The sequence below is a fragment of the Micrasema longulum genome, unplaced genomic scaffold, assembly GCF_059751315.1.
Source record: "Micrasema longulum isolate JH-2025_06_02 unplaced genomic scaffold, ASM5975131v1 h1tg000501l, whole genome shotgun sequence".
Classification (NCBI taxonomy): Eukaryota; Metazoa; Arthropoda; class Insecta; order Trichoptera; family Brachycentridae; genus Micrasema; species Micrasema longulum.
Genome location: NW_028277698.1, coordinates 1,507,124 through 1,520,837, shown reverse-complemented (window position 1 = coordinate 1,520,837; position 13,714 = coordinate 1,507,124). Strand labels below are relative to the sequence as shown.

At 31.6% G+C, this 13,714-nt stretch overlaps 1 protein-coding gene across 1 annotated transcript in view; it reads left to right on the top strand.

Moving 5' to 3' along the window:
* The window catches only part of LOC148281069 (ras-related and estrogen-regulated growth inhibitor-like protein A), a 369,126-nt gene that overhangs the window by 298,781 nt on the left and 56,631 nt on the right, over positions 1-13,714 (top strand). Inside the window, exon 4 of the mRNA XM_088227423.1 lies at positions 11,000-11,076. Coding sequence (XP_088083549.1) covers positions 11,000-11,076 — 77 coding nt within the window. The remainder of the gene's footprint in view (positions 1-10,999; positions 11,077-13,714) is intronic.

Below are 13,714 nucleotides of genomic sequence, written 5' to 3'. Positions count from 1 at the left end.
GCAAGACGTGCTGGGATATTTATTTATTTTACAGCATCCTTGAGGTGATAACTCGTATACTGTAGATGATGGTTAAGGATTACTGGAAAAATAGATATATAACTGGCCAAATAAATATATTTGGTTTTGTATACGACTTTGTAAATGTTGCTAGTAATTTGCAATTTCCAATTGTAGGTACAAAATGTAAATAAATAAATAACTTGCGTTTTTTTGCCTTTTCATATTTTCTGCCATTGAATAAATAATAGCAGATAAAAATCAATGTACCTTAAGAAAAATTTATCGTGCCGTGTGGTACGATTGTATGAAATAGGCCAAAGGGTTTCTGCTATAAATCAGATAATCGAAGATCTACATGTTATTATACTGTAGATTGGTGTAGGTATGTTTGTGCTGAATAAGAAAATATATTATTTATTTATTTTCCTTTGTGCAATGGTATATGAACAATTGAAGGCGTGAAGGAAGAGTAATGACTCTTATGTACGTACTCCGTAATGGGTGGATTCTCAATAACAATGATACTACAATGTAATAATTTTATTGCTATCATTTATTTGTTCCTATAAAGTAACAGAGACATGCCGCACATGTTGAAATTATATTTATACAAACAACCTAATTTCGTTTATACTTAACGCACAATAAATACATTTCTATTTATTTATGTCGGATTTTTATCAAGTTGTCACTCTCTGTTTCTAGGTGGATAAAAATACAGCAAGGAAATATTACGTACTACATACCGATAAAATATGTGAAAGGGATTTAGAAAAAAAATATATATATTTTTTTAAAAATAATGTGGATATTATAGAAAAATCTAAACGGCATGGCAGTCTCAAAGAAAACGCGACACGTCTGGCCTTAACAATTGTGTCGTCAAGATTCGTAATGCCGTTCTTTTTTATTTAAACGGTCACAAACAAATGTCAAAATTAAACCGAATCGTGACGTATTAAGGGCGTGGCCAATGGTATCAATCACAGGACTAAAAAAATATTGTTAATTATTGTTTTCTTCTTATGAATTAGTGGTTAAAAACAAAGTTGTTTTATTTATTTTATTATAATGAATAACTACAAAGTTAGTGCTTCAAATATAAACTTTATAAATATAAACGTTTTAAAGTTTTTAAGATTTCTGGAAGATGAGTAAAGTTTTTTTTTCCAACATATTAATCAATCTTCCGAACAAATCATGTGGTTTCGTCCATTTCCTCCCCTTTTTTAATACCGAATGAAGCTTCTCGCTACTATCCATGGCCCTGTTATAGGACCTTTCGGACATACTGATCTGGTGGCTTACAAAAAGAATTTCAAGGCACTTAAAAAGATTTGTTATCATTTTGGTGAATCGATCAATTGAATTCCATTATGTGAAGAATTCACTACCCTCTTTTCGCCGGAGACAGATGTAAAAAAATTGGTATCTAAATAAACATCCTGTATTTTCATTCGTTGTATTTGGTGCCATTGTGTTGGTATTATATCACGTCATTATAAGAGTAAGCATTTATCTTTCGTAATGACGTCAGAGCTATCTCCACGCGTACCTGCATACTGCATAGCTCTCGAACCTACACATCTCTAAGAAAGTCTTGCATCTCATATTAATCACCTTCCTCATCGATTAAATCGTGACCTGAAAGAGAGTCACGTCTTTTAATATCTACAAATATATGAACATCTCATTGTCCTGCACCGGGTGACTCAAAGTTTGCTCACACGATACGTGTCCGAAGACTAAGACTATCATATTAAGTATTAAAATAGAAAAATATTTTAAGGCGTAAAAGTTTAGATCCTAGTAACTAAAATAATCAATCTTCAGCAGTGATATTCTCAATCCAAAACTGAAACAGAGGATGGTCAGGTGCTATGTGTGGTTAATACTGCTCTACAAGGTTGAAACATGGACTCTTAAGGTGAACTTTATAAACCAATTAGAGGCTTTTGAAATGCGGCTTCACCGTAAAATGCTGAGAATTTTGAGGACAGATTTAGTGACCAACGTGGGGGTACTGAGACGAGCCAGTGCCGAAAAATAACTACTGTCCTCAATAAAACAGAAAGAACTCGCATATCTTGGCTATATCATGGCCATATCGCGGAAGCAAATATGCACTTCTACAGCTAATCGTGATTGGGAAGATTGAAGGAAAGCGTGGAGTTGGAAGGCGACAAATGTCCTGGCTGAGAAACATCCGCGACTGGACGGGAGTGCGCGAGGTTGAGGCGCTGTTCCAGTTGGCACAGGACCAGAATGCCTACTCTAGAGTGATCGCCAACGTCGGCACCTGATATGGCATAGAAAGAAGAAGAACAAAAAAAAAAAGCTGCTTGATAATAAACTGATGGAAGAAAAAAACGCTTTCCTTTTGCACATGAATACTTAAAATTCGTTCGCAATAATTAAAAACGTGATTTTTGATAGGTGTTCTGTGCCATCTCATCAGCATCGTCCGTTTTATTAGGCCCCTTAGCTTAGTGTGGTGCAAATTTAGAGTTAAAATGCGCGCACTGCCACTTAGAGCTGCCTTTTAGCTCTATTGCATAGAACAAAAACGTCGCAAATTTTCGTTTGTTACATGTAACGGAAGCTTTTGTCGTTGTGCTTGACTTTGTACTCGTACATAAAAATAACCTGAAAAATTTAATGTTCGTCATTACATGAGTTTTTTGTGTGATTTTTAAGTTTTAGGATAATAAAATATTAAAAAGGGTTGCAAAAATATTAATCTAAATAACCGTACGAAAATTTTAAAATGTAAAATAACTATAATAAAATTTGTACAAAACATAACTTGGGAATAAAACAAATTCAAAAATATAAAGGAGAGTTATAGAAATTCAAATTGGAATAACCTCACAAGAATAAATATATAATACCTACCGTTGAAGGAAATAAATGCATTGGTATATATAAAAGTAACCCAATGCAAATAATTGATCTATTCTAGACCTAAGTATGGTCCATTGTATGGCTGCAAACTGTAGCCAACTTCGTATTTGATAACACTGCTTATATTTTTGTTCGTATGAGCGGCTCCATAACCAGTATCGCGCGCGTTATTTAACAAATGGTGCAAAATATTCTAAGAGGGTTTAAAACACTGACCCCTTAACATGTCATGCCATTGTTTTATAAGTCGCACAGTAAAGAAAAAACACTTTTTGATCTCTACTTCTCGGAGAATTCAAGTGTTTGTCCTATGGGTCAGAATATATATGTGCAACTTTTTGCACAACATATACATGCGTACGTTGGCGAGTTTATTGATTTAAGCAAAACCTTCCTACCAACCAAAAATAAAAAAGTATAACTTGAAGGTTTGTGTCTTCAGATTTTAAAGTTGTTAAGATTAATGGAATTTGACACAAGTAAACACAGTTTTTGCTACCGTTCGTGTTTGCAAAATGAGCATAAGAAAGAATGACCATATCCGACAAAGGTCATGCATATAATTTGCCAAACTCGCAGTGAAAGGGGCAGTAAAAATAGTCAAGTTAAATTTAATTAAGTCGTTTTCTTTCAGTAGCCTTTAATGATTTTTTTTAATGCATACTCACACACAGGACATGTCTTTGTGGGATTATTTTGTTCATGTAATTGTGTATTTTGTGTTTGTAACATATTTAAAGATATAGATTACACCAACATCACACTGTCAGAATTAAAATTTACATTAAAAATGCATTATGTAACTTGGTAGACATTATAATAATAAATATGTACATCTCCCTTCCCCTAATCCTAATCCTCTCTTCAAGCATCCTTGCCTCTATCCCGCCCAATTTCCAATAACTTACTGTTTTAAAAAAAAAAAAAAAAAATTCTTTGATTGTTGAAAAATATTTACGAGTACGTGAAAATAACATTTTTATATGCATAAACTTGTATGTATTTATTTAATATGGAATATATTTTCTTTGTATACTTAGTGGAAATCTGTTATTAGTTTTGAGTTTATACACTATATCTGTTTGTTTACTATAAATATATGTATGTAGAACTGTTGATTTCCCAAATAATTCCGGAGCAAGAAATAAGCCGCGGCGTAAACAAATAAAAGCTAATACTGGAAGAAATCATACAAAAAAGTAATCTTTTGAATATGTGTCACCATTTATTGCGGACAACAGAACCTGTATTGGAAAAAATAATAAAAATATAGATTGCGAAAACTATATTCTTACTACCCTGTACCTGTATCCCAAGAACAGGTGGTCGGAATCTTCATAGGATTTTGTCGTACCTTTTTGTTGAAACTCTTATTCCGGCGGAGATGTTTAGCAGAGATTGGGAAGAAAGTGACCAGATAAACCAAAACACAGAATGCGGTAACTGATAACTGATAACAGATTACACATCTCTCTTGCAACTGTCTACACAGGTAGCTACCTCCTTCCACCAATCGGTGAAGCACATAACCGATAGTAAAAATAATCGAATATCATGTTTTTTTCAAATTTCTAATGTTTAACTAACTGTATTCTGAACTAAATGAAGAATACTGTACTGGATATATTGAATATTAACATACCAACACAAAGAACTAGACAAAATAGACTATATTATTGTCACCCTTCTCAAACTAAATATCTTTGTCACTCCCCTGTACCACGTATACACAGACTAGGAAATGAATATACCTGTCATATCGATATTTTTAATTCGAGTCTCTGTGAATTCAAATAATTTCTTTATAAATATTGTATGATGTTCTGTAGTAACGATTAACGATTATTTGCAAAAGCTACTTATGTTAATTATCTACTGTTGACTCATTTTCTGTTCATTCTGATATAGCGACTTTTTTATATCTTTTGTATGCTGACATATAGTATACATATTTTTCGTGTTATTTTTTATTTTTTTTATATATCCATGTTTTAATATTGTTTATTATTTTTGTATAACTGAACTCATTACAATATTACATTTTAAAAGGCTATTGTGCCGTTTAATAAATAAATACTGTGTTGCGTGTAAAAAAAAGTAACAAAACCATAGACGAGTATTCATTTACTCTCAAATAAAAATTGTAAATAAATAAGAAATTAGGTTGCGTAGTTATTAGCGCGTTTACCACTTTTGATGTTTTATGCTGCAGAACTTAGAAGTCATTAATTTGGAATCTGAAGCATAAGACTAATCGCTTCAACAACAGAGATGAAAAAGAAATTAGAGGGATATTTCGAAAATCAAATGAATCTCACCCTGCTAAAATTTTGTGCGAAAAATTACCTTTTTGTCTAGGTTTTTTAAATTAACTCTTCAATAAAATAAAAATCGTTTTAATTTTTTTTTAATGTATTTTCAGATACTTACCTTCGTTTTTTTTCTATATTGAGGACTTCAATAATAGAAATAATAATTTTTGGATTCTATTTTCGAGTTTTAATTAATATTTTTTAAAAGCTAGTTTACGATTTTCGAATAGTCATTTCTGACATAAATATTAATATAACATTAATTATTTTATATTACTGAAATCAATAAAATGTATTATGTAGATAACCATTAAAGATTTGAACAAACCAATATCTAAATCATTCGTCCACCACCATGTGCATATCTGTATTTTTTGTGCATAAATTACAATAAATTATTTAAAAGCTTCTCTCTTTTTATGATCTTCCATTGTCATAACCGATTATGCGCAACACTATCTACTACCTATATTATTGATGGCCGTTTTATCCAATCATGACAGTATCCATCTACAGAAGAAGCTTTCTTTTTTAAAATGCTTTACTGACATTATCTTTTATTTCTTTTAAATAAAGTTCGGTTATCTATCTTACAAGAGTCTTTAAATAGACCAGGTTACAAACATCATTATAATTCATCATTTTCCTATTCGCAACCAGTGGTACGTACAGCATTACATTGGAAGGTAGGTACTTTACTTTATGCGTATCTGGATATTTATTTTATATAGAAGGTCAGATGACTAGTATTAAGCTTCAGGTGCGCCAGTACAGAGACTATGGAATATTGCAATAAAAGTACTCCCTCCACATCCGAATAAAACATTTTAAAGACCGTGGGTCTATAGACCGTATACGATAAAGCAACGTTTTCTTGTCAATAAACGAGTTTTTTTTTTTTTAATTTTCAATTTCGTATATCACAATTTTATTTGAATTTAACTCTACTACCTTTTCTGCCCCTTTTGCTGGGAGTTTGGCAAATTATACTATAAATGGCCTTTGTCAGAATTGTCATTCTTTCTCATGACTCATCTTGCAATTGCAAACACGAATGGTAGCAAAAACTGTGTTTACTTGTATTGAGTTCATTTACAAAAGTCTATGTCCAATACATCATTTTTATAAATTTAAAAACATGGAACTAAAAATAAAATAAAAACGAACAAAGCGTCATAAAAGCAAATGACACTGAATAACTCTAAATAAAGTGATTAATTATTATGTTATATAATGAAGTAATACATTGTTGTCCACATAAAATTAAGAAAAGTCGTCCAGATGTTTATTGAAATACATGCTCACGTATTAATTTTTCATTTTAATTTTTGCTATTATTTGATAATGTACATGCTTCCACTTTCTATGATGTTGTATCCCAACTCAACACAGGACTCTTGGCCTCATAGAGCTAGAGATACGTTATTATTTTTTTTGTAATATAGTATTTGCACGAATAAATGAATAGCAGTACCACTTTTTGCAAATGCTGAAATTATCGCAATAAGCCATTTTGTACGTGAATTTCCACATTCCACTTTGGTCATAAAAATGTTTTTTTTTAAGTTGAAAGAAAAACCTGGAGTCCACTTTATTTTAATGTAAAAAACAGTACCCTGAAGATGGCTCCTGCAATGGTAGCCGAAACGTCGGAACAAATCCAACACACACGGTTTCACCCAAAAAAGAAACATATTGATAACAATGACCGTGAAAACCTTCGCACCTATTTTACAGATTAAATGTTTAGAAAGTCAAATGAATAAGATATTTTGAAGTGACAAACATGATATTTATAAATATAGGTACGTACTATCTTTTCCTTGTACGCTTGCTTGCAATATGTGAACAAGGTTCGTATGAAAACATACGCTTGAGCCTTTTGCTCACAGCGGGATTAACTGTCATACAAATCATGCAGAATAGTATACAAATGTAATAAAATCTTTAAAATCAACGGGAATATCGCCAAGTACCGTTCTAGCCATATGAAAGAAAACCAAGTATCTGTCTATTTCGTGTAGAAGTACACGGTGTACAAAGAAAGTTCAGCATGCATCGCCGGATACATTCAAATGTTATAAATATACTTTTGCAAAAACAATAGTTTTTTAAGCAAAATTTTACAGTATGTATCCGCTCATCGGATTGTGGCACATTCATTATGGTGCATAGGGCACTGCATACACATGCACTGGTACACCAATCGCATAATATTTTGATATTTTTTTTGTTACATGAAAATGAGATGATTAGTGAATACATCTTTTTAAATCAATATTTCAAATCAACCATGTCGGGAATCGAACCCGAGACCTCATGATTGGTAAGAAAACGCGCTGACCATTACACCACAAGGCCAACTGTCGTAGCAAATTATTTTTTATTTATAATATAAATAACCCGTTTCGATTTTTTAATTACTATATAAAGTCAAGTCAAGTTGTCTTGTTTGGTTAGTGTAATCAGTACTTTTAAACGTTATTTTTAAATTTGTCTACAATATATTTTTACAAGTAGTCAGGTAAGTCATTGTAGTATTTAAGTCCATTGAATAGTATTTTTGACTGTCCTGCATTAGTATTTGCTTTTTTAACGTGGTAGTGTGGTTGTTGCCTAAAATCTATATTTGTGTATATCAGCGTTTTTGTTTTATTTTTATGGGAGTTGCTTTATTATTTATCTTGCTTATAATATACAAGGTTTATATTTAATAAAGTGGATTTTTCTGCAATTATTTTTTTTTAATTCATCTAAACTGTTGAGATCAGGAGGGATATTCTTATATGAGCCAATCAGGAACTTCTCAGTATTTTCTCATGTGGAGAAGAAACCATTTAAAACTCTTCAGGAGAAGCCGGCCTGTTGGCAGTAGTCAACAGTCCTTCCGTTCCACTAGAGGAGTGTTCGGCATTTTGTTCCCTACTTTGGTTTATTTTACCAATTGTCTTTACTATATTGACCATTTATGATACTACATTTCGTGTGAGTTCTTTATTACCCATCACCGATGGGATTTTGCATAGATTTTCACCCATGCTTCTGCATCGCGCCTCCAGCTGTTGTCTTTAAAAGCTGAAAAAGGGGCAATGCATCAACAGGTGAGAACCATTTTGAGGAGTTTCACCGTCGCATGAGCAGCTGTCGATCTCGGGAAGCTTGAAGCGATACAGGTAGCTCATGAACCCACCATGACCCGTTAGTATCTGGGTGAGCTCGTAGCCAGCATTCTGCATTCTCCTGTAATCATAGGCAAGGAAAATGGTAGGGAAAAACATTTTAGTTATACTTCCGGTCAGCGTTTTTGGTTACTGTTGTAGCATCATCTTTTATATTTCCCGGTGAAATTTCAAATAGTCTCTTGTATTTATTCATTATCGGAATCGAAAGACGTACATGCAAAAAAAACTTTATGTCGATAACTTTGCTGTCGTCAGCAAAAAAGTATTTTATATTTTTTATACATATTTTTAAATCATAAAACTGCCGGCATGACTTGCCCGCTACATACCTCACACCGAATCTGAGCATAAATTTTTGGCTGTGCCCAAGTACAGGGAAAAATTGCTGGTTCCCGAAAGAGATAAGCTGCCCGAAAGAGCTCTCCGTTATCTGGTAACCTTGGAGTTTTATGCTGCATGAAGGTAATCCAGATGTACATAATATGTACTTCATAAAATTGAGGAATAGAGAGAGATCAATTCTTTACTGACTGGAATAATAAAATAAAAAAAATTAATGGAAGAAAAATATTTGAGTTCTAATTATTTACTCAAATATTCAACTTTTTAGATCATTTCCTAGAAGTTGTAAAATACTCGTGCTGGAAAAATGAAAACAGAGCTGTGGCAAAGTGAAATTTGAACCTCGGACCTTTAGCCCGTGAGTCTACAATTCTACCATGGTACCACAACCAGGTTTACATTGATTGGACATAATGAATGACTAGACTGTCAGTACAATAATTTATTATTTGTCCCAAGTTATTGATCCTTAGTAGAGTTGTGGACTCACGGATCGAAGTTGCAAAGTTCATAACTCATCATCATTCCCCTTTCACTGCATTAGTACACCTATTGCAGCTTATTTAAATATTTTTTTGTTACATGAAGGTGATGAGTTTGATTGATTTATGATTTTGATCAGTCTTTTTAACCATTTGGGTAAATAATAAGACCTCAAATACTTATTTCATTTTTATTAAAACCAAAATAATTACCATCGGCAATAGGGAAATATCACACACTACGAATACCGATAAAACTATTTGAAATGGATTTAGAATAATAAATTGTATATTCAAAATCAATATGGATATTGTGGAGCAATGTTTTCATATTTACAAAAAAGGAAATATAAAAAAATACGTCACTAGAAAAACGCGACATTTTTGGCATTGATAGTTGTGACGTCAAGATTCATGACAATGTTTCATAAAAATTTGAATGGTTTGGACCAAAGTTGCCGTTTTTGCAGGAATTTTTTTTTTTTTTTTTAATTTTATTTATATTACAAATAAGTAGTATTTTTTTTACAGGACAGTATTTCATTGATCCTTATTACTTAAAAAAAGTGATATTTTTTTGTTTATAAATCAGGAAAAATTCAATTCTGTAATGTTTTAAAATTTGCATTCACGCTTGAACGCTCCAACGGTGACGTCACTGTCAACTATCTCGTAAATAAAATCTTCAGTCGCACTTTCCTTTAAAAAAAAGCAAGAGGCGATACGCCAGGTGCAGACGAGGGAAGGGATAGACTTTTGATGAAAAGTGTGGTGTTTCCAATATTCATCGCTTTTGACCATCTCGATTTAAAAAACTCCCTGAAACAAAAAGAAAATCTCAAAATATCAGTAATTTAGTCACACCCAGTATTTAGTTGTTTTCAAGAACATTATTGTATTTGCGAAGGCGCGAAAGGGTTTGTCAGATGTGACTTTTGCCTGGGGACGACATCTTCACTATTATTGCATGTATTTTATTATTTAAATTAACCTCTTCATTACGTTTTATGAAAACATTATCATTTAAAAAATAGTGAGAAACACATATTTTATTTTAATATCTTTCGCACGACTCGAGGTCAATTACAAAATTATATTTGTAAAGTATGTATAAATATAATACTAACAGATTACAACTGTGGGTAAAATTCATGTGACTTGTTGCGTGAGTTGAGTTTAGTTTTCAAAATATTTCAAGACAAAAACTGGATTTTTAAATAAAAATGGGTTTGGAAAAACCGCAAAATTAAACAATCATTTGACTATTATTAGAAGCAGACTTAGAAAATGAGTTTTTAGTAACTACCTAAAGTAAACATAAAACCTACGTACCTAAATAATAGCGTAATTAAAAATCATCTCTAAATCTTGCAAAAACATATTTCAATTATACTACTTAATACCGCAAACTAAGCATTCTCCATTGAGTTAGTGAAGCGTAATTAGAGATCTTACAATTCTTTGTCCAACGTTTTTCGCAAATATCTCAGTAACTACTTCAATGGAGATTTTTAAGTTTGCTTTTAATACTCTCAAATATTAAATAATTTATTAAATCCTTAATATATATATTTGTTAAATACCGGGCTGAATTTATCAACGGCGAGGTAAAAAACATATGAAAATCATCACTCTATTGATTTGTAAGCCACTGCATGCGGGTAACTAGTGAATTTAATGAATAATAAATTAGTATTGTGATGATTACTGTGACACAAAAATAAGTCAAGATGTAATGATTGTTTTCGTTTATCTTAATTTTTTTTTTTTTCAGATATGCTGTACCGGCATAACATCACTTTTGACAATGTCGCTTCAGAACTAGAAATACTCGACACATCAAGATGCACGGTAAGTAAATAAGAAAATACTAATTATTATTCATGGTAAAATATATCTGTATGCTAAAAATAAACTACAGTTACTCCAAATATTATGAAATTGAGTTATTACTTTGTCGAAACAAAATTTTTCGTCCTCTATTACGGGATAAATAGCATTAACTCGTAAATTCTTTTAAATATATTGATACAACTCTTGTAAATTGACAGTACTCTTATGGGTGCAAATCTTGTCACCTTACCAAAGCTCAAAAAACCAAACTTCTGAGTTTTGAGAATAAGTGCTTGAGGAGAATATTAGGTAAAAGGTGGTTCAATTTTATAATTAACTTCCGAGAACGGACGCAGCAGCCTCTTACAACGAGCAACCTGAGGATGCGGCGGATCTGGTTTAAACACGTGCTGCGCGTGCCTCGGGAGAGCCTAAACCCAAGTTGCCTCTTTTTTAAACCTGCGAGCCCGCGCGGTCCTCGGAGGTCGTCGATGACGATTTTTTTACTTTATTCGGCGGAACTTAGAGGCGCTGAATTGGCGTGGGAGAAGGCGAGAGAGCTGGCTGGCCATAGGGTGAAAACCCACTGATTTATTTCAGAAATGAAGGCAACTGGTGATGTCCACATGCTCCACTTAGAAGCGAATGTGGAAAAGAAGATATATATTTCTTGTAACTCCACACTATATTAGAAGTAAAGGACAGTAAGAAAACATACTATACTAAGAAAAGTAAGGAAAAAAACTCTAAATATTTTTTTATTTTCTAAAAAAGCTTTACTTTTGATTTATCAAAAATCTAAACTTAATTTTTTGTGACAATAAATTTATGAAAATTAAAACCTATTGGTTATGTATAGACACCCTTATAACATTATATTTTTTAAAAAACGTTAAACTATTGATTAATAAACAATACTTATTTTTTACTAATTTTAAAAGAGTGTTTTTTTCTATAATGGTCAAGAAATTCTTTGGATTACCTACAGTTTTCCCATACAACATTTGATGTTGTACCATAAGGATATTTGGGGAAAAACAAGTGCATCTCCATTTTCAGCATTAAAAAAGTCTAAGAACCAAGAAAAAAAAATTGTAGTGTCAACAACATCAAAATTAATGTATTTTTAAAAGCATATTTACTTTGCAGCCTAATTTTTAAAAAAAGCAGTTGAAAATATAAAAAATCACTAATTTGTCTCTCCTGAAAAGTTGGGTTTTGAAGAAACTCTAGTTTACCTCTCGCATACAGATATTATAATACAGTTTTTATACCAAGTTTTAAAAAAAACAATTCCCGCTATTCATCTTTATATATATAATTCCTCTGTACGTGTGTGTCACCGTACTCTTCCTAAACGGCTTAACTGATCTACATGCGGTTTTCAGAGAAATATAGATCTTTGCGCTGTGCGTGTTCGTAGATTTTAAACTAACGTAGATAACTTTAATTAAATATGTAAAAAAGCAGTTAGGAGCGTAAATGATTTATTCATCGATCTATCAGGGTTGCATTTGAGGAGAATGTATTTGCAAAAAAATAGAGAGAGAGGTTTTTTTGTCAAAAAAAATATTGTTTTTGAATTTTACAAATAGCATTTATTTTTCTGGATCTTAATCAGATTTTTTCTTTAAATTCCTTATAATTTCTACCCATTTATTTATTTTTGTGTATTTTTGGAAATACTAAAATAATTTTAAATTAAATGGATTTTTTAAAATCGTATTCTTAAATAAGTACACCAATGTTGGTGAGAAGACCGGAGTTTGACGTTTGCAAAAAGAATACCATATTTGAAAAAATATTTATTTTATGTTTTGGAATTCAACTTTAAACAAGGACCTAGGTACCTACTTAAATTCAACATTTGTTTATTAACAATTTTTACTTTTTAATTTAATCACAAACAAGTACCTATTTAAGTGGGCAAACTAACGTTCGGGAAGGACAACGTCTGTTGGATTCGCTAGTTTATAATAAAATATCATTAATACATATATATCAGTATGCTTAACAAACCTTGTCCGTTGATTTCTATTTCTGTTTATAATTCCACGTTGAATTATCAATGTCATTAATAAAAGATTTAATCGTATCTTTCATTATTAATTACAATAATCCTTTCTGAAATTTATCTTTTGTTCGATATCTATCTCCTTTTAAAGATTTTTATTATAATACTTTGTTATCGTTACGAACGTTATGAATCAGTTTAGAATTTGCATAACTATGTTTTGCTTTTCTTTTAGAAATGTATGCTAATACTGAATACATTAATTTGGCCAGAAATATTATGCATATATGAGAATGTCAAACCGAAATACTTGATTATAATCGTTGATGAATTGTTTTTAAACACTTTCTACAAACCACCGAGTCAATTAATATTTATATAATGATAAGATAATAACACTCGTACGCAAACTGACCTATTAACATATTCAAAGAGAGGATTATAATATTATAATCTGATGGAGAAAAAATGGTAGGTATTCATATTAATTTTGTACTCCACACTCTCAGTATAATAAGAGTGTCTCAAGATGTGGGTACTTACCGTATTAAACATTCAATAGACGAGTATATAATAATTAACCTTTTGAGAATTTCGATGTCCTTATTTGATACATGAGGACACATGACGAGGTTAGGAGCT